Raw genomic sequence first — 25,744 nt, 5'->3', positions numbered from 1 at the left:
CCATCTTTACAGCCACAGAATTAGCACAATGTTTTTTTAATGATATTTTTTGCATTGGAATTGTTTTTTTTCCTTCTAGTTCCTGTATAATTGTCAGTTATGGGCCCTTTGGTTCTTGAGCTCATGGATGTCATCATCCTATTTCTTACTCAAAATCTCTAAGGAACTTCACTGAACATCCATCGTTTTCTCTTATAATTACCAGCAGAGTCTCAGTAATGCAACTTCTTCTCAAATCCTTAGGGATGTCCAAGGGACAACTCCCCAAAAACAGGCGAAGACTGAAAGGTGGCATTATTTGTGGAACCAGAGGGCTAGAAATGTCACAATCTGAGAAATAATATATATGCAGACTATTCTAAATAATTACAGCCTCTTCTTCTTCTTTTTTTAATGCTTCATTGTTGCAGAAGGAAATGGTTCATATCTGCTGATGAAAATCTTCTTGAAAGACATGGAATTTTTCATGGCAGTAATAGCAGTCCTATTGCCAGTGGTTACATGCCTTATTTCTCATACTTCTCGCAAAGATTGTGCCATGGGGAAAACTCCATTTATTAAACACAAGTATTTTCTGCCAGGAGATTTCATGATAGCTGGGATAATCTCTCAGTTCTACTTGATGTCTGATCCAGTGTATTTCAGAAGACATCCATCTGAAGAACTGGTTAATGATTTCATGTAAAGACTTTCTCTTCTTAGCTGTACATGTCTCAAACCAGATATCTTTCTCTAAGAAGATGCCTGGACTGAGTTAATTAGTGGTATTGCTTGCAGCACAATTTTTTTCTCCTAGTTTCTCACTGGTTGGTTCCTTCATTCTTAAGTTAATAGAAATGCATTCCCATGGATACATTTTACCTGGCAAATAAATTACAAACACACATGTTTAAGGCAGATTTCACCCCAGTGCTTTTGTTCAAATTCTATATTGGGCTTTTTTCATTTTCTTTCTGTGGAATGAATTTTCAGTGCACTACTATTGAAACACCGTTTATAGCTAATTGAATGTCAACTTTAACAGTTTAATTTTTCTTGTGAATATTAGGGAACAACGGCACTATGTAGTGCTTTTAATTTGTTTGTTCAGCATGTATGGAGTACAAATGTAGGGCTGCCCCAATGAAACATTTACATCTTTTCCTAGGAGAAGGGATTCCAGAAAAAGAATTCCATACATCATTTGTATGGAACATATGAAGAATGGTTGCAGGAATTGGGTATATCTAGTTTAATGAAAAGAAGGACATGTTAGCAATGTTCCAATATCAAAGGGGCTGCCACAAAGAAGAGGGGTCAACCTATTCTCCAAAGCACCTGAATGTAGGACAAGAAGCAATGGATGGAAAGTAATCAAGGAGAGAAGCAACCTAGAACTAAGGAGAACTGACAGTGAGAACAACTAATCAGTAGAACAATTTGCCTCCAAAGGTTGTGGGTGCTCCAGCACTGGAGGTTTTTAAGAAGAGATTGGATAATCATTTGTCTGAAATGGCATAGGGTTTCCTGACTTCCAAAGTTCCTTTCAGCTCTGTTATTCTGTTTGCTCTCAAGTAAGCTTTAAAATACATTTTCTTCCTCTACCCATAAAAGTATCCAAAGTGAAGACAGAAGAGCTAAAGATACAAGACTTAGAAGTAGGTCTGAGAATTACAGGTAGATCATAATGTTATTATTAATGCTCCTTCAAGCAATCCATCAGTTTCCTAGTGAATCATTTTTAGAAATCATAACAGCTGGCTTAAAAAAATAATGTTTTGTCCAAGACCATTTTCCCTTTCATCGAAACATAATGTTTTAGACAACTCTGAAAAATTTCTCTGTTTCTCTCTCTTGTTCCCCCCACTCTCTCTCTCTCTCTCTCTCTGTATATAGATGATAGATAGATAGATAGATAGATAGATAGATAGATAGATAGATAGATAGATCTAGATCTAGATCTAGATCTAGATCTAGATCTAGATCTAGATATATATGTTTTCGTAGATTTTCACGGGTAGAGGTATGCAAGTTTTGGTGTATTCGGATACACGGGAAAAGACCCGAATACACCAAAACTTTTGTGTGTGTGTGTGTGTGTGTGTGTGTGTGTGTGTGTGTGTGTGTGTGTTGGTTATGTAATTTATACATTATTGTTATCCTTCAATCCATCTGTGGCAAAGTGAAAAATTTTGGAGTGCTAACGCATTTACATGCTTTCTTCTTGCATGGTACTACACAATCTGTTTTTTTCTGCTTAGCATTTAGCAGAAATGTAAATAAAGTATACGTAATGCCACATTCTTTAAGAGAAGAAATATGATTTGTAATGTATCTGTGTAGATTTCTTCTACAGAACTACCAACATATCCTGGCCTTAGTTTTTGCTATAAAGGAGATCAATGAAAACAATCACATTTTATTCAACATGACTCTGGGTATGCACCTCTCTAACAGTTATTTTATGGCGAGATGGACCTACTTGGCTTCAATGGAGCTCCTCTCAACACGGGGCAGATTCATCCCCAATTATAAGTGTGATACTAAGCACTGGGCAGGATCTGTTATTGCAGGACCTAACTCTCACATCTGTCCCTTCATGGCAAATGTTTTGAATGTCTACAAGATGCCCCAGGTAAGATTTGCTCTTGAAATACATATCATGGGCTGTGACAATAATTTTGAGAGATAAGAGGAAGAACTGTAGCCTAGACAGTGATGTGGTAAAAAAAATCTTAGTCCAAACCAATTTGAGAAAGCATCTCAGAAGTGATTCCAGGAAGGAAGGGAAGGGAAGGAAGGAAGGAAGGAAGGAAGGAAGGAAGGAAGGAAGGAAGGAAGGAAGGAAAGAAGGAGGGAGGGAGGGAGGGAGGGAGGGAAGGAAGGAAGGAAGGAAGGAAGGAAGGAAGGAAGGAAGGAAGGAAGGAAGGAAGGAAGGAAGGAAGGAAGGGTCATTCTGTAATATAAAGATCAAGATAAATATTCCCAAATACTAATACATTGAATTACTGAATCAAGCCCATGAATACTTAAAATTATTATTAAAACATGGTGAGAAAAAGAATTGATGAAAATATATTAACATTTCTATTAAGTGTATTTATAAGTTAAGAAGTCATAGCATTTTAATTAGTTTGGATATAGATTTAGTAGTAAATTGAGTATAGTACCTAAAATAGCTATGTCATATGGTCACCACTACATTGTTCATCATGTTATTGATTTGTGTTGTTTTTCTTAAATGTAATTTTGTAGATGAAACCGTTAGGAGGGAAATGCTTTCAGACTTGCAAGATTGTGGTTTCTGGATTATCTCAAATGACTGGCATCAATCTTGCCCACCTAAAAGTGGCTCCCTCCTCAGCTGCTTTTATACTGCAATGAATTAGGGAGAGTCAATTCTGAAATGGTTATGATATTTCCTGAATGACATTCTTATTTTAATTGTTTTTATTAAAGTCTATTATATGATAAAATATATAATAGATATTTTTGATATCAAGAAAGATAAAGAAAAAGAAAGTCAAGAAATATCAAGAAAAAAAGAGCAAAGAATCAAAAGTGTAGAAAGAAAAATAAAAACCAGTGGTTTCTGATTCTTTTAATTTTATTTTTATAAATGTTCATTCATAAACATTTTTGAAAAACAATGCATTGTCACAGTATCATTTATAAATAGAACAAAGCCAAAGAAAGTTGGTAGTAAATATCAGTACACAAACAAGTAGCGTTAGTAATAATACAATAGCAGTAATAATAATATAACCAAAAAGTTTAAACTAGGTTTCTTCTTACATTAGCTTATTTACAATTTTATCAATTAATATGTTTATAGTTACAGTATATACCTCTTTATTTTCAATATTGATAATATTAACATTCATAAACTTACTTTCTCTAATTTCTACCTCTTTTCTCTATCCATTCATAAAATTTATTCCATGTTCGATAATGTTCTGAATCTTCTTTATCTTTAATTTTTAAAATTAGTCTGTCCACTTCAGCACAGTCCCAAGTTTTTTCTAATTACAACCTCATCCAGTGGGAAGTTCATATTTTTCCAGTATTTAGCATATGTGATCCTTGCTGCCATCAGTATATGTAACACTAAATATGTGGTTGCTTTATCATAACCCTCTGATAGTGTACCTTAGAGGTGTGTTTCTGGTTTAAACTCAATATTTTGCTCAGTTATCATTTCCAGCCAGTTATGTATGTTCTCCCAATATTTTTTTGCTTTACAACACATCCACCACATGTGGTAATAGGTGCCTGGAGTCTGGTTGCATTTCCAGCATTTGGCGGATAGGTTACTGAACATTTTTGTCAATCTCGCAGGTGGTAATGCCACCTGTAAAATATTTTGTATAGGTTTTCTTTGTATACAAAGGCCATAGTCAATTTGAAATTTCTGTCCCAAAGTTTCTGCCATTTCTCTAATTCTATATTATAACTGATATGTTTTGCCCAGGTAACCATTGTTTCTTTATTTCTTTCTCCATTTTATAGTTCATCAAATAATTATATGTATTTTTTAATTAGTTGTTCATCAGACCCTATTAAAATTTTGTCAAATTCTGTTGGTTCTTTATTTACACCCCATGTTCTAACGTCTTTCTCATATCTTAATTGAATCTGGAAATACAGCCACCAATCACAATCTACCCCTTGGTTCTTCAGTTGTTACCTAGATTTAAGGTTTCTAGTTTTTTTAATCGCAGTAGGGTATACGAAAACCTCAATCTTTTCTTTACATTTCCAATTAATTCAAATCATTTCTATAATAACAAAGTCAATCAAATCATCAAAAACTATAATCAGTTTCATTTTTTCCCCATTTTAAGTGTAAATTCAGAAGTGGTTCCCAGGTGTAAACAAAACTAAGTCAATTGTTCCCTTTAATTAAAACTGTTAATTTTGCCATCTCGCTCACAAATTAATGCATTTCTGTTTTTAGTTTTGTGATTATACTACTTCTAAACATCAGATTTTTATGAACAAGGTTAGATATCTATTAATGTTTGCATTAATGTTTACAACAAAGACCATGAATTAAGAACAGATTTTTGAAAAATAATAAATATTTCAACTTGGAAAATCATCCCTCCCTCCCTTATTTTTTCTACATTTAGCTGATATATGGATCTTCTCCTATGAGAGGTGACCAGATACAAGCTGCTTTCTTCCATCGCTTTTTCCCAGATGGTGACCAACAGATTGTGGGCATTCTCCAGTTGCTGTTGTATTTTAAGTGGACATGGATTGGGCTGTATCTCCAACGTAATGAGAGTGGAGACAGATTCATTCAAAATGCTGTTCCGTTGTTTTCCAAACAAGGTATCTGCTTTGAGTTCATGGGAGAGATACCCCAGGAAACATTTTCTAATGATATTGCTTCAGCCTTTAAAGGTTTTAGCAAAATGTACGTTAATGTCATGAACAGCACTACCAATATCATTATCGTATATTGTGAAAACCAAGTTACCATCATTTTTAGACTGTTGCCCTATTATAGAGAATTTGAAGATATATCCATCGAGAGAAAAGATAAAGTTTTGATAATGCCAGCCCAGATGGAATTTACATCCACTCCCTTTCTAAAAGACAGGGGTATGGTCTTTATCCATGGCGTTATAACTTTTGAAGTTTCTTCCAAGGAGATTTTTGGATTTAATAAATTCCTTCAGATGAGAAACCCAACTTCAGAAGCAGAAGACCATTTAATGAGAGTGTTCTGGGAAGAGGCTTTTGAATGCTCTTTTCCTAAAGATAAGTTAGATGAAGACACTGGGAGATTGTGCACTGGAGAAGAGAAGTTGGAGAATCTACCTCAGTCTGTGTTTGATACCACCATGACTGGACAGAGTTACAGCATCTACAATGCAGTTTATGCTGTGGCACATGCTTTACAAGCCATGTTTTCCCCCAAACACAGAACAAGGGTCAAAGTTGGGAGAGAAATGGTTTTGACTCAAATGGCATGGCAGGTAATAAGAGATTGAATGAATATTTCCCATTGCTCTATTCTCTAATGCAGTGCTCTGTCCTACTCTTATGGATACACCAATGACACTTATGATTTTAAGTCTCCTGCTACTCCATTTTCCATATCCTTTTGGGACCTAGAGAAACCTTTGTAACTGTGGATAGGTAACAAGGCTACAACAATGATACATCAATATGGAAGAAATGATTAAGATGCAGCAAAATGTGCCTGTTTGGAACAGGTTCAAAACACCTGTGGCAGGGAAGAAACATGGATGAGGGGTTGAAAAACCCTAATTCTATTAATGATCTCAGTTGTATTAAATCAATCTCCATAACTTAATACCATTGAAATTGATCTCCCTCCCTCCCTTCTTTCTCACTCTCCCTTCCCCTCCCCTCCCCTCCCCTTACCTTCTTTTTAATTACCAATCTTTGCTTCATTTTAGTTACATCACTATTTGAGAACCATTGCATTCAATAACACTGCAGGAGAGAAAATTTCCTTTAATGAAAATGGGGATTTAGACATTGGATTTGACATTATCAACTGGGTCACATTCCCAAACAAGACCTTTGTTAAATTCAAAGTTGGAAAGATCGACCCAGCGGCTTCTCCAGATAAGCTATTCACCATTTCTGCGCAAAACATCACCTGGCCTACCATGTTTAACCAGGTATTTCCTGTTCTGATTTCAAACTGCGTATTCTTCCCTTTCCCTTACTGTTTCCAGAATTATTTATTCGAATGGATCTTACCCTTAAAGTTCTCAGGCCAAAAACCGCAAAGAGGAAGAAATAATGACCAGAGATTTTGAAATACAAAGACTTAAATCTCTGTATAGCAAAATAATTTACTGATACATCCTCATTAAATCTTCATAGTTTTAGCAGAATTTAATCCAATAGCTGCTGTCTATTCCTGCTGGCATTTTATATTTATATTTTATATTTATATATTTATTTAATTTCTATACTGCCCTTCTCCAGCAGGACTCAGGGCGGTGAACAGCCGAGTTAAAACAGAACATACAAAATTTAAAAACAGTTTAAAAGATAATTAAATAATTTTGGCCCACAATTTAAAACAACCCAGTTAAAACCAATTTCAATTAAAACCAAATGGGTGGGATCAAGCCAGCCTGGCTAGGTGAAATAAATAAGTTTTCAGGGCCCGACGAAAAGTCCGGAGGTCTGGTATCGTGCATATCTCTGGGGGTAGGTCGTTCCAGAGGGCGGGTGCCACCACAGAAAAGGCTCTCCCCCTGGGGGGTTGCCAGCCAACATTGTCTGGCAGATGGCACCCTGAGGAGGCCCTCTCTGTGTGAGTATACAGGCCGGTGGGAGGCTATTGGCGGCAGAAGATGGTCTTGTAGATACCCCGGCCCTAAGCCGTGGAGCCATTTCAAGCTTGTCTAGGTTAAAAATATATTTGAAAGTTGCTAAAGTAATTAAAGCTATCATATAATTCACAAAGTAATAACAAGACCTATCTCAATTTGTCTATTAAACAGTCCCATTAATCTGAACGTTGATTTTCCCAACAAAAAAATAGCATCTTCTCCTTAGTCTTCTCTTTTCTTAAGTGGCATGTCCAGATTTTCAGTTTTCCATTTGCTAATCATTGTATCTGGGGAGCAGTCAGCCTCTATTTGATCCAGTGATTGATTATCCTGACTGGGAAATGCCCAGCCAGAGAGGAAGAAGGAAACAAATGGGGAATTAGCCTTGAATCACTGCACAGTCACCCATCAGTGGTGGGATTCAAATAATTTAAAACTTGGTTCTCTGTGGCAGCAGTCCACCTCCTGCAGAACTCTGCCAGTCAAAATGGGGCACGGGGGTGAATTACAAAATGTGGGCTTTGCTTTGTGCTATCGAGATCCAGCAAGCAAATAGTGTGAAGTGCACAGAAAATACACTTTTGTTCGGTTATGAAGAAATATCCCCAAAGTCAGATGTACACTAAATGTAGACTGACTTTTAGCTATACAGCTTCCTAGCAAACAGCACATTTTGAAGCTCCAGGTAAAGCGGATTCATTTTAGGATGAGTAACCACAGTTTGCATGTTGGAGGTTCCTAAAGGAATGCTGAGAAATTCTGTATTTTAAAGAACATGGAGGGAGGGGTGCAAAATAGCCCTTCTCTGCCTGAGGCTGTAGAGACCTGGCACCAATCAAAACACTCTTTGTGAAACAACTGATCAACACTGACAGGGTAAGCCACTAGTATATGAAAATAAGAGCAAGTCCACTCCCTTCTAGTACTGATGATATTACCTAGCTTGGGTCATGAAACATCTGCAAGACAACCATCAAACTCAGAGAGCACCAAGGACCCCACAATTCAATCCTGAGCTTCAAATATTCTCTTCTATCAATAAACACTTTTTGGTTAGAGGGACTCAGAGCCTGCCTTATATGAGATGGCTCCCATTGGATTTCATTCTAAATTTTGATATGATTTCTGTAAATAAGGAATATAGAATTATAAAGCCTGGGTATTTGATCCTTCATACATCAAAAAACAAAGCTAAGGGATAAACAAATAAAAGCAGATTTGAAAAAAAGAAAAGGCTCAGGAAAGAAAAAGACTGAAAGTGTAGGAAAGAAAGATGAAAAGAAGGAAAACTGAAAAAGAATAACTTCCAACTTTCTTTGGTACAGATATAAGTAAAAAAAAATATAAACTCAAACACATACTCTAAGGTTAACATTTGTCTAAATTATTTCCATAATCCCATATCTAATCATCAAAGCCCAGATCAATTTATAACTTTAGTTTCTCGCAAGGCCCTCAATGGTTCATATCACTTTAATCATTATTTGTTAAGGAAATCACAACTGATCTTTTTTAATTGCACCAAACTATAAATAAAACTGGAATGGAAACTCCTAAACTCTAGTGTAGACCCATGCTTCTCAATTTTGGCAACTTTAAGGTGCACGGACTTCAATTCCCAAGGCAACATTAAGTTCGCCCATTTTAAACTTGCCAACTGAAAAACGCTGATCTACAGATAGGGATTTTTCCATTCCTCTTTTACTGGTTCTTACTTACATATGAGCAATCATAATGCAAAATCCTCACTTCCACCCCATTCCATAGCAACCACAATTCCCTCACTAACCTGCTTTCCAGCTCTTTTTTCTTGCATGCAGGGCAACAAAAGGAGACCATGTGACTATCAGTTTTAAAAAAGTTCAGTCTGACCTTTCAACTTCTTGGAGAAAAGATCTCATGAAGTTGGAAAGTCTGACTGAACTTTCTAAAACAGAAAGAAATTTTGGGACATCTAGTTCCTACATTCATTGTGTTAAAGTAAAATCCACACCCAAATAGAATGTTTGGAGGGTAGAGCCGAGGATTTTGTTCAGTATCTGTATGACAAAATCACTCAGATTCGGGAAGATTTGGACTCCGACTGGGTAGTCTCAGGGGGAGAGACAGGGGCAGGTCTTGAGAATGTTATCTGGGATGAGTTTGATCCTGTGACCCCTGAGGATGTGGACAGGATTCTGGGTAGACTGAATGCGACCACTTGTTTATTGGACCCGTGTCCTTCCTGGTTAGTACTGGCTTCCTGGGAAGTGACACGAGGCTGGCTCCAGGGGATTATAAATGCTTCGCTGGGTGAGGGTGACTTTCCCGCCGCCTTCAAAGAGGCGGTGGTGAGGCCTCTCCTCAAGAAGCCTTCCCTGGACCCGGCAATGTTGGTAAATTATCGTCCGGTCTCCAACCTTCGCTTCGTGGCGAAGGTTGTTGAGAGTGTGGTCGCGCAACAGCTCCCCCAGCACCTGGATGAAACGACGTATCTGGATCCGTTCCAGTCGGGCTTCAGGCCCGGGTACAGCAGAGAAACGGCATTGGTCGCGTTGGTTGATGATCTCTGGAGGGCTCGGGACAGGGGGTGCTCCTCTGTCCTGGTCCTGTTAAATCTCTCAATGGCTTTTGATACCATCGACCATGGTATCATGCTGCACCGGTTGGAAGAGTTAGGGGTGGGAGGCACTGTGTTGCGGTGGTTCTCCTCCTTTCTCTCTGACCGGTCGCAGTCTGTGTTGACAGGGGGACAGAGGTCGACCCCGAGGCCCCTCATATGTGGGGTGCTGCAAGGGTCGGTCCTCTCGCCTCTCCTGTTCAACATTTATGTGAAGCCACTGGGTGAGATCATCCGTGGTTTCGGGGTGGAGTACCATCAGTACGCTGACGACACCCAGCTGTACATCTCCACCCCAACAATGCCCTTGAAGTGATGTCCCGGTGCCTGGAGGCCGTACGGATCTGGATGGGGAGGAACAGGCTCAGTCTCAACCCATCCAAGACCGAGTGGCTGTGGTTTCCGATGTCCCGATATAGTCAGTTGACGCCATCACTGACTATTGGGGGCGAATCATTGGCCCCCATGGAGAGGGCTCGCAACTTGGGCGTCCTCCTGGATTCACGGCTGTCTTTAGAAGAGCACTTGACAGCTGTGACCGGGAGGATTTTTCATCAGGTTCGCCTGATTCGCCAGTTGCGTCCCTTTCTGGATCGGGACTCGTTATGCACGGTCACTCATGCCCTTGTCACCTCCCGCCTGGACTATTGCAACGCTCTCTACATGGGGCTCCCCTTGAGGAGCATCCGGAGGCTCCAACTGGCGCAGAGTGCGGCCGTGCGGGTGGTAATGGGAGCGACATGGCGTTCCCATGTAACGCCCCTCCTGCGCGAGCTGCACTGGCTCCCGGTGGTCTTCCGGGTGCGCTTCAAGGTTTTGGTTACCACCTTTAAAGCGCTCCATGGCTTAGGACCTGGGTACTTGTGGGACTGCCTATTACCACCAATAGCCTCCCACCGGCCGGTACGCTCCCATAGAGAGGGGCTCCTCCAGGTGCTGTCAGCCAAACAATGCCGACTGGCGGCCCCCAGGGGGAGACCCTTCTCTGTGGGGGCACCTACTATCTGGAACGAGCTCCCCCCAGAGATACGGAGGATCCAGGATCTGCGCACCTTCCGCCGCGCTTTAAAGACCTTACTATTTCACCAGGCGGGCCTGGCCTAATTTTCTCCCTCTTTTATAAAAAATTTTTAATTTTTAAATATCTTTTAGTATTTTATACATTCAATTTTAAATTGGTTTTTAAAAGTTTGGGGTTTTAAATTTGTCGGGGCCAAAATTATTTAATTTGATTTTATTTTACTTTTAAATTTTGTATGTATGTGTTTTATTGTTTGGCTGTGCACCGCCCTGAGTCCTTCGGGAGTAGGGCGGTATAAAAATCAAATAAAGTAAACAAATAAATAAATAAATGTTCTGAAACTTTTGAGCTTTAATCAATCCTGGTTTCACTTCTTGATAGGTTCTACCTCATTGCTATTCTGGGTCCAGGAAGATGAAAATAGAAGGGAAGCCATTTTGCTGTTATGATTGCCTTCCATGTGCAAAAGGGAAAATTTCAAACCAGATGGGTAAGACTTGTGTTGTGCAAAACTATTCTTAACTGTGATTCAAAATGCTAATTTCCAAAACTTCTACGAATCGATGATATAGCTATATAAATACTAAAAATGAAAGGGTTACCACAAACAATATGTAAGTATCTGCATATTTACATATTCCCACTAAATACAAATAGGTATTACTTATTTAGGAAATATTAAATCCAATAATTAACTCTCAGTCCTGCTACCTGAGCATTTCTAGAAATTGACCATGATGTTTTGTTTTCCAGATGCGGTTGACTGCTTTCAATGTTCAGAAGACCAATATCCAAACAAGGCTCAAAACCTTTGTATTCTAAAAACAACCACCTTCCTGTCTTACAATGAGCCACTGGGAATCACCTTGGCCAGTGTTAGTCTCTTCCTTTCTTTCATCACAGCTTTGGTGCTGGGGATCTTCATTAAAAAGCAGGACACTCCCATTGTCAAAGCCAACAACAGGAGCCTCACCTACATTCTTCTCATTGTTCTCCTGCTCTCATTCCTTTGCAGTTTGCTCTTCATTGGGCAACCTGACCAAGCAAAATGTTTCATGCGACAAGCTGCTTTTGGCATCATATTCTCTGTAGCCCTTTCTTGCATATTAGGGAAAACCATCCTTGTTGTTCTTGCTTTCATGGCCACCAGGCCAGCTTCCAAAATGAGGAAATGGGTGGGGAATAAACTGGCTTTTTCTATTGTCCTATTTTGCTCCCTGGCACAATTTATCATTTGTACAGTGTGGCTGACAATTTCACCCCCATTCCCAGATTCTGACATGCACTCTATAGCTGAAGAAATTGTCTTAGAATGTAATGAAGGTTCAACCACAATGTTTTATACAGTGCTCGGCTTTCTGGGATTCTTGACTGCTGTCAGTTTCACTGTGGCCTTCCTAGCTAGGAAGTTACCAGATAGCTTTAATGAAGCCAAATTTATCACCTTCAGCATGTTGGTCTTTTGTAGTGTCTGGATATCATTTGTTCCCACCTATTTGAGTACCAAGGGGAAATACATGGTGGCTGTGGAGATCTTCTCCATTTTGGCTTCAGCAGCTGGATTACTGGGCTGCATCTTTTCCCCCAAGTGCTATATCATTATTATGAGACCTGATTTGAATACAAAGGGACACTTAATAAAAAAATAATCCAGAATATGATGTTCAGTTTGCTCATTGATTCAATGCAGCCTTTCCCCCTACTCTAACAAAATAATACAAAGTGACATTTATCTTTTCCAACCTGAATTCTCTATCACTGCATTTGATCTTTCAGATACTACCAAGAAGTTAAAGGACTGCCTGAGGCCTTGCCCTGATCACTTTCATGACTGCTGTTGTTTCCTATGGCAGCCTTTTTCTACTAAGCCATGCCTTCTCAAAGTATCTATAGCACAGCAGAATTCCGTTTTCTTTGATTCTCAGAATGTACCTTCTTCTGCATACCCAGTTATCCTTATTTCCTTTTCCCAACAACATATATTTCTTGGATTCAAGTAATGGATTTAAGTAATGAATCAAGTTAACATTACTCAAAGTAAATCCTTCCAATTCCTAAAGATCTGAGTAATTTATAGACATTGGCTCAATTAAGCTTTGCTCCAGTATATGATTATTTCCTAGGCTGCTTAAGGAAAAGTGATACTTATTGTTAGACAAAATAGTTAGGAAGCCAAAGACACAGGAAAAACTCATGACTTTGCAGCTAGGCAGTATAAATAAATGAATAATGATAGATACCGCCCCCCCAAAGATTAAGAGAATAGGAGTTAGGTCTAACTGGGTAGAAGTGTTTCATTAATACATGCCAGTATGAATCAGAACTATGAGTAGGTTGTGGGAAAACGTAGTTTTATAGAACCATGGAAAACTATGGAAGAAAAAGACCTAATAGTCCATTGAGTCTGCCCTTTATGTTTTTTTTTCTTTTCTTTTTAATGTATTTTGTAATTATTATTTTTAGATCATAGATTATTTTATTTTTTATTTTATTTTTACTTTTCACTTGCCAGATACCTCTTTGTATGTGGAGGTGGAGATGGCAATAAGCAATTACATAGTCCTTGATATTCTAAAATATTAATAGTGGATAAATTGATTGGCAAATTGACCATTCATTTTGGCCATGTTGTTAAAAATGTTTAGCTTAATCATTTCGTTCTCAGAATATGGAATTACAATAATTAAGAATATGTAAAAAAGTAGTCTGTGCTTTGCATTAAAATATGTTGAAAATTATGACTCTGACTGATTTAACTTTAACTGTCTTTATAATTGTAGCCCAGTTATGAACTTAACTTCCAGTACAAAGAATAAGTCAAGTAGAATGATATAACTAGAGTAGAAATAACAGAATAACAGAGTTGGAAAGGACCTTGGAGGTCTTATCTAACTCCCAGCTCAAGCAGGAAACCCCATACTATTTCAGACAAAGGGTTGTCCAATTTCTTCTTAAAAACCTGTGTTGGAGCACCCACAACTTCCGGAGACAAGTTATTCCAATGATTTCTTTTTATCAAAAGTTTTTTTTATCTTATAGACAAACAAACATAGAATACATAATCCAACATTCAGTGTATCATCTGAGTACATCCTTTGTGTCTTTTTCTTACTCCTCCGATATTTATCATTTCTTAATATCATCATTTCTTTAATTATAACATTTTCCCCACATTTCTTTATTTTCTATTAATAATTTATACATTTTTCTACTTGCTGTTCTATTAATACGTCTATCTTCTTTCTCCTCTTTCTTCATTATAACATTATCCTATCTATATCTCTTCTCCAACCAATCATAGAATTGCCCCCATATTTTAAAGTATTCTGATTCCTCTCTTTCTTTAACTAGCAAGGTCAATCTATTCATTCCTGCACAATCCAATATTTTCTTAATTATTTCTTCTTCCATAGGGATTGTCTCCGCTTTCCATCTTTGCGCAAATACTATCCTCGCTGCAGTTATAACATGTACAATCAAATATATGTTCTCCTTACTAAATTTCTCTGGTAAAATACCCAATAGAAACAGTTCAGGTTTTAAATCTATCTGTTGTTGTATCATTTCTTCTAACCATGTTTTGATTTTCATCCAATAATTTCTTGCTTCTGGACATGTCCACCACATATGATAGTATGATCCTGGTATCTGATTACATTTTCAACATTTTGCAGATTTATCTTTAAACATTTTTGCCAGTTTTCCCCATGGCATATGCCATCTATAAAACATTTTATATTGATTGTCCTTATATGCTGTGGACATTGTTAATTTATAATTCCTTTCCCATAGCTCCTGCCCTTTATCTAACTCAATTGAGTATCCAAATTTTTTGGCCAAGGCTATCATTGTTTCTTTTACTTGTTCTTCTTCTAACTCAATATTAAATAAATAGTAATATATATATTTGATTATTTTTTCATCTGTTTCTATGAGTATCTTATCCAGTTCCGTCATTTCAAAATAAAAACCATATAATTTAGCATCTTTTTCATATCTTGTTTTAATTTGCATATGAGTATACCAGTCCATCTCAATGTTCTGCCCCAGCTACAGACCCCCAAGAAGGCAGCACACACAAAGTCCGTACAAACCTTAATTTACTAATTAAGGACTACTAATGAGCTTTCTTAGTAATTTTTTGAATACAAGTACAGTTTAAATCAGTCTTTTCTGAACAAGGGCTGTTAATTTAACTTCATTAACAGCCGACAAGAATCAAAAGAATAAAAACTCAATTCTGAGGCACAGTATTTCAGATAACCGTAATCTTACTGTGATTGGCAGAATGCCCAGAAGCAATTTGCAGGAAAACTGGTAAGAGAGACACAAGAGCTGAATCAAAACGTTTCTGGAATCAAGACGCGAAGGAATATAAACAAAGTTGTTTCCTGCAAATTGCATCAGTCGTTGTCCTTCCTTAAATAGGCTAGGGGAGTGGCCAATTAGCCCCAAGCCTTACTCTCAAGGAGACCTCCTCCTGAGAAGCCACTCCTGCCTTTTAATAGCTCTGCATGCTCGTGCATCGAGAAGAGGCTCTTCCTCTTCTTCCTCTTCACTTATGGGAGCTTCTGGAGGTTCTGAAGGCCCTGGCTGAATCCCTGCCTCTGGCACCACATCTTCTCCAGCCTCCTCATTGTCTGACTCGAGCACCAGCTCCACACCAGCCTCCTCACTGTTGGAATCAGCTACTAACTGCACAGGCAGCTGACAGGCCACAACAGTCAATCCCTTGTTCTTCTATTTCTTGTTTCCCTTTCAATTCCCCCTTATTTGTTAATATATATTTATATCGAAGAATATTTCTAATATTAATAATGTTTGGATGTATTAGTGCTTCCATTGTTGATAGCCATGCTGGTATTTTCATATAATGTTTCTCTCTAATCTTCTCCCACACTAATAGTAATGCATTTCTTACATAATGTCTTTGAAAATAAGTATGCATCTTACTTCTACCATACCATAAAAAGGCATGCCATCCCAATTGCAAATCATGACCTTCCAAAGTCAATAGTCTTATATTTTTAGACCAATCTGCTATGAGGGCAACCCTGGGGTCATTAACTGAGGCGAGACCAGGTGAAGTCAAACAGGAACCTTTATTGCTAACAGAACGGGCAGAGAGAAACAGAGCAACAACAACGGGGTTTGACAGCTATTTATACTACAGCTGTCAAACCAAGCAACCAATAGAAAGGCAACATTCTCCCGCCGGCAAGTCCATGCGTCTTAACCAATCAGGGACGCCCGTCGTAAGTCGAGGACTTAATACCCCTTCCCTCCTGGATGGGACAGGCGTAGTCGGCCAAGTAGGCAGGGCGCCTGCGCGGCCGGGTCGATCTGCGCAGTACGGGTTCGGCGGCGGCAGGAGCTGGAGGTACCTCTGCGATCGGCGGAACTCCCTGCGACTCGTCTGGCACTCTGACGTCAACTTCTTCGGTAGGCGGCTGGCATGGTAAGACTGGTTCCGGAGGCGGGTTTGAGTTAGGGAATGTGGGTATGTAGTCAGGGACTGGACTTGTTGTGTTGTCTCCCAGGTCGGCTGGGTCTTCTGGCCTGGGCGTTAAGCGAGCTCTTAGCTGATTAATGTGGCGATGCCAGAGCCGGCCATCGGGCAACCGGACTTGGTACGAGTAGGGGCCAGTGACTTGTTCGATAGTCCCGGGAAGCCACCTTGGTTCACCCCCAAAGTTCTGGGCATAGACGGGGCTGCCCACGACGAAGTTGCGGTGTCGGCCAGTGGAGTCTGGGGGCGCATCCGGAGCGTAGGAAGGGTGAAGACGATCGAGGTTAGTGCGAAGGCGTCGACCCATCAAAAGTTCTGCGGGGCTCCTGTTGGTCGAGGGGCATGGAGTTACATGTTGTGCCAACAGGTAGTGGGTCAGTTTCTCTTGCCAATCCCCATGGCCGTAACGTGATAGGGTTTCTTTGGCTGACCTCACGGCCCTCTCTGCCAGCCCGTTACTGGCAGGGCAAAATGGTGCCACCCTGGCATGGCGAATCCCGTGGTTGGCTAAGTACACTTGGAAGGCTGCAGAGGCTAGCTGGGGGCCATTGTCCGAGACAATGACGTCTGGCAGCCCATGGGTGGCAAATAGTCCTTGTAGGGCTCTTATGAGTGCAGCAGATGTGGTGGATGCCATGGTGACTATCTCTACCCACTTAGAATAGGCATCTACCACCACTAGGAAAGTCTGCCCATGGTAGGGCCCGGCAAAGTCCACATGGATTCTTGACCAGGGTGACTTGGGCATTTCCCATTCCCTAACTGGGGCCGCGGGGGCCATTGGTCTAGAGAGTTGGCAGGGCTGGCACCCTGCAACCCACTGGGCGGCTGCGTGGTCGAAGTTCGGCCACCAGACATAGCTGCGTCCCAGGGACTTCATCCTTCCTATGCCCGGGTGTCCTTCGTGCAGAGCTTCTAGGACTGGCTGTTGTAGTTTGGTGGGCACTACAACCCGATTGCCCCATAGCAGGCACCCCCGCAGCACAGAAAGTTCGTGCTGCCTCATATAGTAGGGTTTGAACTCAGGTCCCACATTACCTGGTGGCCATCCCCTGCGCACCCAGTCTAAAACTCTGCGGACAATGGGGTCCTTGGCAGAGTGGGCAGCAATGTCGGCAGCAGTGATTGGCAGATGTAAAGAGTCAATAAGAAGGACAGGAGAAATAGGAGAGGGGTCGTAGACAGAGATGGGGAGGGGGCAGCGGCTGAGAGCATCAGCGTGGGCAAGGTGTTTGCCAGGACGGTGAATGAGGTTGTAAGAATAGGCAGCCAGAAATTCGACCCAGCGTGACATGCGGGGGGAGAGGACCTGGGGTGTTGCAATGTTGCCAGCTAATATGCCTAGGAGGGGCTTGTGATCCGTCACAAGAGTGAACGGACGGCCATATAAATATTCGTGGAAGCGCTTGACAGCCGCCACGGCAGCCAGGGCTTCCTTGTCTATTTGTCCATAATTACGTTCTGTGGAGGAGAGCGTGCGAGAGTAAAAGGCAATTGGGGCTTCTGTGCCATCAGGAAGGACGTGGCTGAGGACAGCCCCAATGCCAAAGGGGGAAGCGTCTGCCACTAAGATCAAGGGGAGGCTGTCCGTGTACTGAACGAGGACTGCCTCAGATGTCAAAAGAGATTTGACTGCTGAGAAGGAGGAGGCTTCTCGGGTGCCCCAACGCCAGGGGGTCTTTTTGTCTAAAAGACGGTGAAGGGGCTCAGCAACAGTGGCCTTGTGAGGGAGGAAAGAGCTGTAGAAGTTTAAGAGGCCAAGGAAGGCTTGTAGGTCAGTTTTGTTTGTGGGTGTGGGGGCCCTTTTGATGGCAGCTATCTTAGATGGTGTGGGGTGAATGCCGGAGGCATCAATTAGATAGCCTAGAAATTCTACCTGGGATACCCCAATCCTGCATTTTTCTTTTTTGAGCCTGAGGCCAGCCGTTTGGAAACGGCGCAGGACGGTCCTCAGCTTCCCCTTAAGGTCTGCTGTGCTAGAAGCTGCGATGATGACGTCATCGAAGTATGGGACTACTCCAGGCAGCCCCTGCAGGAGTCGTTCCATAAGGCCCTGAAAAATGCCCGGGGCAACGCTTATGCCAAACTGGAGACGATGGCACAGGAATGCTCCCCTGTGTGTGACAATGGTTTGGGCTGCGGCAGTGGCCGAATCAACGGGGAGCTGTTGGTAAGCCTGTGCCATGTCCAGTTTGGCAAAAATGGAGCCCTTGCCCAGGGAGTGCAATAAATGTTGCACTACGGGCACTGGATATGGATTGGCCTGGAGCGCCTTATTGACGGAATTTTTGTAATCCGCGCAGATGCGGATTGACCCATCAGGTTTGATGGGTATGACAATAGGGGTTTCCCAGGGGGCGTGGTCCGTGGGCTCTAGGATACCCTGGGCTATGAGTTTGTCTAACTCTTTATCGACTAATGGCTTGAGAGCAAAAGGCACTCGTCGAGGCTTAAGCCTAATAGGGGCAATTCTAGGGTCTAGATTGAGGGTGATGGGTGACCCCTTATATTTACCTAACTCTTCATTAAAGACGTCTGCGAATTCTGCCAGGATGTCTTCAAAATCATGCGGGGTGGTGGAATGGATGCCCGTGATGCCCAGCCCCAGAGCGCCAAACCAATCAAGTCCAAGCAGGCTGGGCAGAGGATCTCTCACGATGAGCAGGGGTAGCTTGCCTGTGAAGGTTCTGTGTTCTACAAGGAGATTGGCGCCACCAAGGATGGGAATGTCATTGCCTTGGTAGTCTCTGAGGCGAACTTGGCTTGGCAGGAGGGCGTTTTTTTGCATTTTTGGGTTCAGCCGCTTCAGGGTGTTCCAGGAGATCAGAGATTTGGATGACCCTGTGTCTAGCTCCATCCGGCACGGGGTTCCTTCAATGGTTACCGTGAGGTAAATTTTTTTGTTGGGACTAATTTTTTCTTGGCGGGCCGACCTAGCAGGGACGTTGTTGGCCCTGGAAATGGCGAAACAATCACCGCCTGGCTTTGGCCCTTTCTGGAACGGTCTGCTGGGGGGCTTGGATGGTGTGCCAGGTATATTGGCCCGGCAGACCCGTGCCAAGTGCCCTTTTTTCCCACATCTGCGGCAGATGGTGGTCTTAAAGCGACAAGCCGCTCTAGGGTGCAATTCTCCGCACCCACGAAGGTTTTGTTTGAGGGGTTTCCCTGTCCTTTGACAGTTTTAAGGCGGCTAACTTCATCGTCCTCTTCTTCTGCTACCTCAGGGTCTAGTTCTTCTGAGTGCACGGTGCTGGGCTTGTTACCGGGGGCGCTGGGTTGCGCTTTGCGAATCTCTAGAGTGGACTTGCTTGATAGCTCGCAAGCCTGCGCCTCTTCAATGGCAGTTGCGAGGGTGATATCTTTCCTCTCGAGTAAGTGTCGTTGCACCCTCGGGTCCCTCACACCACACACGAACTGCTCCAGGAGGGAGTCTTCTAGATCGGCAAATTCACAGTTAAAGGCAGCAGTTCTGAGGGAGGCGATGTAATGGTTGATGGACTCTCCCTCAGCTTGTAAGATTTGCCTGAAAGCATACCGGCGAGCGATGCGTGAAGGGGTGGGCTCATAGTGGTGCTTGAGCTTTTCCCTCAGGACCTCCCATGGCACCGACTGTACTGGAACCGGAGCTAGCAGGGCCATAGCGACTGAAAACATTTCGGGACCACAGGCATTTAAGAAGTGCGCTCTTTTCCGGCTGCTGGTCAGCCCCGTGTAGTCGTTCGCCTCCAGAAAACATTCGAACCTTGCCTCATACGACTTCCAGGTTTCTGTAGTCTGGTTGAAGGGGGCGAATGTCGGAGGTGCCATTCTTAGACAGATGGGCTCTGTTTCTGAGAGGAATTTCTTCTACACGACGTCTCGTCGTGAAGTGACTTCAGCTGAGCGCCTTGGTTTAGCGCTAGTGACTTCAGCTGTTGACCACCTGTCTCTGTTCTCAGTATCCCATCCTCGTCGCCAGTGCTATGAGGGCAACCCTGGGGTCATTAACTGAGGCGAGACCAGGTGAAGTCAAACAGGAACCTTTATTGCTAACATCACGGGCAGAGAGAAACAGAGCAACAACAACGGGGTTTGACAGCTATTTATACTACAGCTGTCAAACCAAGCAACCAATAGAAAGGCAACATTCTCCCGCCGGCAAGTCCATGCGTCTTAACCAATCAGGGACGCCCGTCGTAAGTCGAGGACTTAACACAATCCATTCTCTCATCCAAGTCAACATTGCTTCCTGATAATACAGTTCCCAGTTCAGTAGTCGAAAACCTCCACCGAGTCTTGCATCTTGTCAAAGTTTTGTTTTAATTCTTGCTTTCTTTCCGTGCCACATAAATTTCCTTACTATTTTGTTCAGATGTTCAAAATATGTTCATCTTTATTATTGCTATCTTTCCCATTAATGATAACTGTAGATTTTTCCATTTCTCCAAATCTTCCTCAATTTGTTTCTTTAGTTTATAATAATTATCTTCCTTTATCGTTAAACATCTTGAGGTTAAATATATTCCTAAATATTTTACTTTCTTCACAATTTGAATATTTATTGAATATAAATTCTCCGTCAATTCTCTTTTTCTGTTTTTCTGTAATATTTTTGACCAGTATTTTTGTTTTGTCTTTATTTATTTTTAGCCCTGCTACCTCTCCATACTCTTCTATTTGTTCTAATAATTTAGGGCACACTGTTTGAGGGTCCTCCAATACAAAAACTAAATCATCTGCAAAGGCTTGTAATTTATATTCTTCTTTCTTAATTTTCATTCCTTTTATTTCTTCATTTCTTCTTATGTTTCTATTTAACACTTCTTTTTTTTTAAAGTGAATTAAAATTTAATATAAAGGAAACCAAACAATAAGAGATACAGCAATCAGTCTTAGAACTGACAATGAAGGTATCAAAAGTGTGGATCTACCTTCTACAGTCAACTGTCAACAGTAATGTCCATTCAGGCCCAGGTTTCTGTGAAGTCAGAATATCCCTCTGAAAATAAAACCTGAATATAGCTAAGAAATAAGCTTTCCAAAGGAATTTGCCAATTGAGAAAAGAGCTGGGTTTTTTTGGTTTGTTTTTTCAAAAGTCTATTTAACACTTCTAATGTTAATATGAATAACAATGGTGACAGTGGACATCCTTGCCTTGTGCCTTTCATTATATTAACTTTTTCTGTCATCTCTTCGTTTATCATTATTTTTGCTGATTGTTTTTTATAAATTGTTTTTATCATATCTGTAAATCTCTCCCCTAATTCCATCATCTGTAATTGTTCTATCATAAATTGCCAGCTCACATTATCAAATGCTTTCTGTGCATCTAGGAATGTCATCGCCATTTGTTTTTCTGAGTGTACCTCATAGTCAGTGGTGAAATGTAAAATTTGTTACTACCGGTTCTGTGGGCATGGTTTGGGGGGGGGGGGTAATGTGATTGGGTGGGCGTGGCCAACTTTTTTAAAAAACTTTTTTTGGGCCAACTTCTTGTTCTGCCTTCAGATCCTTTGGAGAATAGGCTGGCCCGCTCTTCTTTGTGATAACCACTTAGATATTACTATGTTTCCCCAAAAATAGGACCTACCCTGAAAATAAGCCCCAACATTATTTTCACACCTGTGCCTAATATAAGCTCTGCCCCAAATATAAGCCCTGGTGAAAGGAGAGGGCATGGCCTGCATGCATGGGCCGATGGTATCGGGCAGCAGCTGCAGACCGCATAGCACAGGTGAGTTTATTACCTGTACAAGCAGAAGACAGAGGCAAATATGTGGAAAAGCCAAGAGTCAATGGGCTGGAGTACTGGCCACTAAAGTGAGGCTTATCTTCACATGGCGGCATCAGCAGCAGATGGAGGCAAAAGCACGGGGCAGAAGACAGGTGATCCAGACATGCCATGCAGGCCACAGGCAAGCCAAGATACATGAATACAAGCCTATCGGGAAGCAACAGGGGGCTCATCTTCACATCTCTCAGCTTGCCTGCCTCCTGCATGGTGCATTTGGATCACATGCCTTCTGCCCAGCGTCTCTGCCTCCATCGGCATGCTGGTGCCACCATGGGCTCCCATGGCTGCCTGCTCACTCCAGCCTACCGAATTTTTGCTTTTCCGCAGTCCTCTTGGCATGTCCATATGGCCTGCCTTCCCCCTGCACCTCTACCTCCATCTGCTGCTTGGACAGGGAATCAACTCACCTGTATTTTGGGGGCTGTGCAGCCCCAGATTGTGCCAACCAAGAGATCAGTGGGCTGCAGCTACTGCCTAATACCATTGGTCCCCCTACACAGGCCGATTACTTTGAAATCATGTTTCTCTGAAAATAAGCCCTAGTGCTTATTTTGGAGCCCCCAAAAATATAAGATTGGGTTTTATTTTGGGGAAACATGGTAGAACACTGCAATCATATGATCCCAAATTCTTCGTTTCATTAAACCCCCACATACCTAATTCCTGCAATCATTCTTCATGTTTCAACCTTCAGTTCCCTAATCATTTTTGTTGCTCTTCTCTGCATACTTTCTAGCATATGTCAACATCTTTTTAATATAAAATCAACCTGCTGCTTATAAATAAAGGGGGATAGGAGACTATAACACAAGGAGTCTCCTTCTCATAGCCATTCAACCACAAAATTTTCCTGGGGTCAAAAAAACTGTTACAATTACTTAGACTTAATGGACCTTCCTTGTTGAAGATCTGCAAACAGAAATGGAGGTTGGCTGCACATCTGGTGATGAGTTCTGAATTACTTGCAATCCTCTAAAGCAGCCTTTAATTCTCTTATAGGATGTCAGCTCCTACCCCCTTCCAGAAGAATGAAATATTTTGAGGCATATTAAGAAAAGGCAGAATATTATATTTCCCTAAAGGAGAAATGGAGAAACATGAAAGAGGAAGATAAGTATCTAGGTAGCTCTATTCATAAGCAAAGCAAACACTACAGGCAGAAATCCATACAAGACAGGATGGTAGGATTAGCTCCTTAACCAAGATCCAACACAGGACAAAACCATTAAGCCACAATAGGAATTGCCCAACACCCTTTCAGAAAACAAGCCCCTTCATTGCATGTCTCCCAGAGCAGTCCAAACTTCACCTGGGAGCTCAGATTAACAATGAGGCAGAGGTTGACCAAATTAGCTCAGACAAGCACCTAGGATTTGCATTTCCTCTTTTGCCTATAGAGCCAGCTATGACCCCTACATAATAGCAATAGCAATAACACTTAGATTTATATACCACTTTACAGTGCTTTACAGCCTTATCTAAGAAGTTCACAGTGTCAGCAGATTGCCCCCAACAATTTGGGTCATTATTTTATCGACTTTCGAAGGATGGAAGGCTGAGTCAACCTTGAGCCTGGTGAGATTTGAACTGCCAAATTTCAGGCAGCCAGCAGTCAGCAGAAGTATCCCAGAGTACTGCACTCTAATCACTGCACCACCATGGCTCATAACCCCTATATAACCCCATAGGAATCTGACAACAACCAATAGAATATTAAAGGACATAGTCAACCACATGGTTTGATCACATGGAGGCTCATGTCATTCATCAACCAGGAAAAAAAAAATATGACCCACTTTATGTTACTTTGAGAATATGGATTTAAAGTGAACTCATTGACTCATTGAAATGAGTTAAAAGATCCAAGAAGTATTTTATTTTGCAACTATATTAAAAATGTGCCTGTCCAAGATTTCAGAACTTTCTGTTTTGAAATTTATTTAGATGTAGCCCAATTAAATTTATTTATTTATTTATTTATTTATTTATTTGATTTGTATACCGCCCTACTCCCGAAGGACTCAGGGCGGTGAACAGCCAAGCAATAAGATACATAAATACAAAAATTTAAAAAGCCAGTTAAAATCGAATTAAATCATTTTTTGGCCCAGACAAATTAAAACACCCCAATAATTTAAGAACAGATTTAAAATTTATGTATTAAAAGAGGGAGGAGATTAGGCCAAGCCTGCTTGATGGAATAAAAGAGTCTTCACAGCGCGGCGGAAGGTGCGCAGATCCGGGATCCTCCGTATCTCTGGGGGGAGCTCATTCCAGACGGTAGGTGCCCCCACAGAGAAGGCTCTCCCCCTAGGGGTCGCCAGCCGACATTGTTTGGCTGACGGCACCCGGAGGAGTCCCTCTCTATGAGAGCGTACTGGCCGGTGGGAGGCTATTGGTGGTAGTAGGCGGTCCTGTAAATAACCAGGTCCTAAGCCATGGAGCGCTTTAAAGGTGGTAACCAAAACCTTGAAGCGCACCCAGAAGACCACCGGGAGCCAGTGCAGCTCGCGCAGGAGAGGTGTCACATGGGAGCGCCATGGCGCTCCCATTACCACCCGCACGGCCGCACTCTGCGCCAGTTGGAGCCTCCGGGTGCTCCTCAAGGGGAGCCCCATGTAGAGAGCATTACAATAGTCCAGGCGGGAGGTGACGAGGGCATGAGTGACTGTGCGTAACGAGTCCCGATCCAGAAAGGGACGCAACTGACGAATCAGGCGAACCTGATAAAAAATCCTCCCGGTCACGGCCGTCAAGTGCTCTTCTAAAGACAGCCGTGAATCCAGGAGGACACCCAAGTTGCGAGCCCTCTCCGTGGGGGCCAGTGATTCGCCCCCAATAGTCAGAGATGGCGTCAACTGACTATACCGGGACGTCGGAAACCACAGCCACTCGGTCTTGGATGGGTTGAGCCTGAGCCTGTTCCTCCCCATCCAGATCCGTACGGCCTCCAGGCACCGGGACATCACTTCAAGGGCATCGTTGGGGTGATCCGGGGTGGAGATGTACAGCTGGGTGTCATCAGAGTACTGATGGTACTCCACCCCGAAACCACGGATGATCTCGCCCAGCGGCTTCACATAAATGTTGAACAGGAGAGGCGAGAGGACCGACCCTTGCAGCACCCCACATATGAGGGGCCTCGGGGTCGACCTCTGTCCCCCTGTCAACACAGACTGCGACCGGTCAGAGAGAAAGGAGGAGAACCACCGTAACACAGTGCCTCCCACTCCTAACTCTTCCAACCGGTGCAGCATGATACCATGGTCGATGGTATCAAAAGCCGCTGAGAGATCTAACAGGACCAGGACAGAGGAGCACCCCCTGTCCCGAGCCCTCCAGAGATCATCAACCAACGCGACCAATGCCGTTTCCGTGCTGTACCCGGGCCTGAAACCCGACTGGAACGGATCCAGATACGTTGTTTCATCCAGGTGCTGGGGGAGCTGTTTCGCGACCACACTCTCAACAACCTTCGCCACAAAACGAAGGTTGGAGACCGGACGATAATTTACCAACATTGCCAGGTCCAGG

At 42.2% G+C, this 25,744-nt stretch overlaps 1 protein-coding gene across 1 annotated transcript; it reads left to right on the top strand.

The window, feature by feature from the left end:
• Positions 1-2,292: 2,292 nt before the first annotated feature.
• On the top strand, positions 2,293-12,588 carry LOC132709184 (vomeronasal type-2 receptor 26-like). Its single transcript, XM_087894444.1, has 4 exons — positions 2,293-2,614; positions 5,112-5,966; positions 11,309-11,417; positions 11,681-12,588. Exons 1-4 carry the CDS (start codon positions 2,309-2,311, stop codon positions 12,574-12,576), a joined length of 2,166 nt encoding a protein of 721 aa, XP_087750570.1. The 5' UTR covers positions 2,293-2,308; the 3' UTR covers positions 12,577-12,588.
• The last annotated feature ends 13,156 nt before the right edge of the window (positions 12,589-25,744 follow it).

The sequence above is a fragment of the Pantherophis guttatus genome, chromosome 4 (assembly GCF_059756535.1).
Source record: "Pantherophis guttatus breed Tessera chromosome 4, ASM5975653v1, whole genome shotgun sequence".
Classification (NCBI taxonomy): Eukaryota; Metazoa; Chordata; class Lepidosauria; order Squamata; family Colubridae; genus Pantherophis; species Pantherophis guttatus.
The sequence above is the reverse complement of the archived record's forward strand: the minus strand, read 5'-3'. Positions and strand labels throughout refer to the sequence as shown.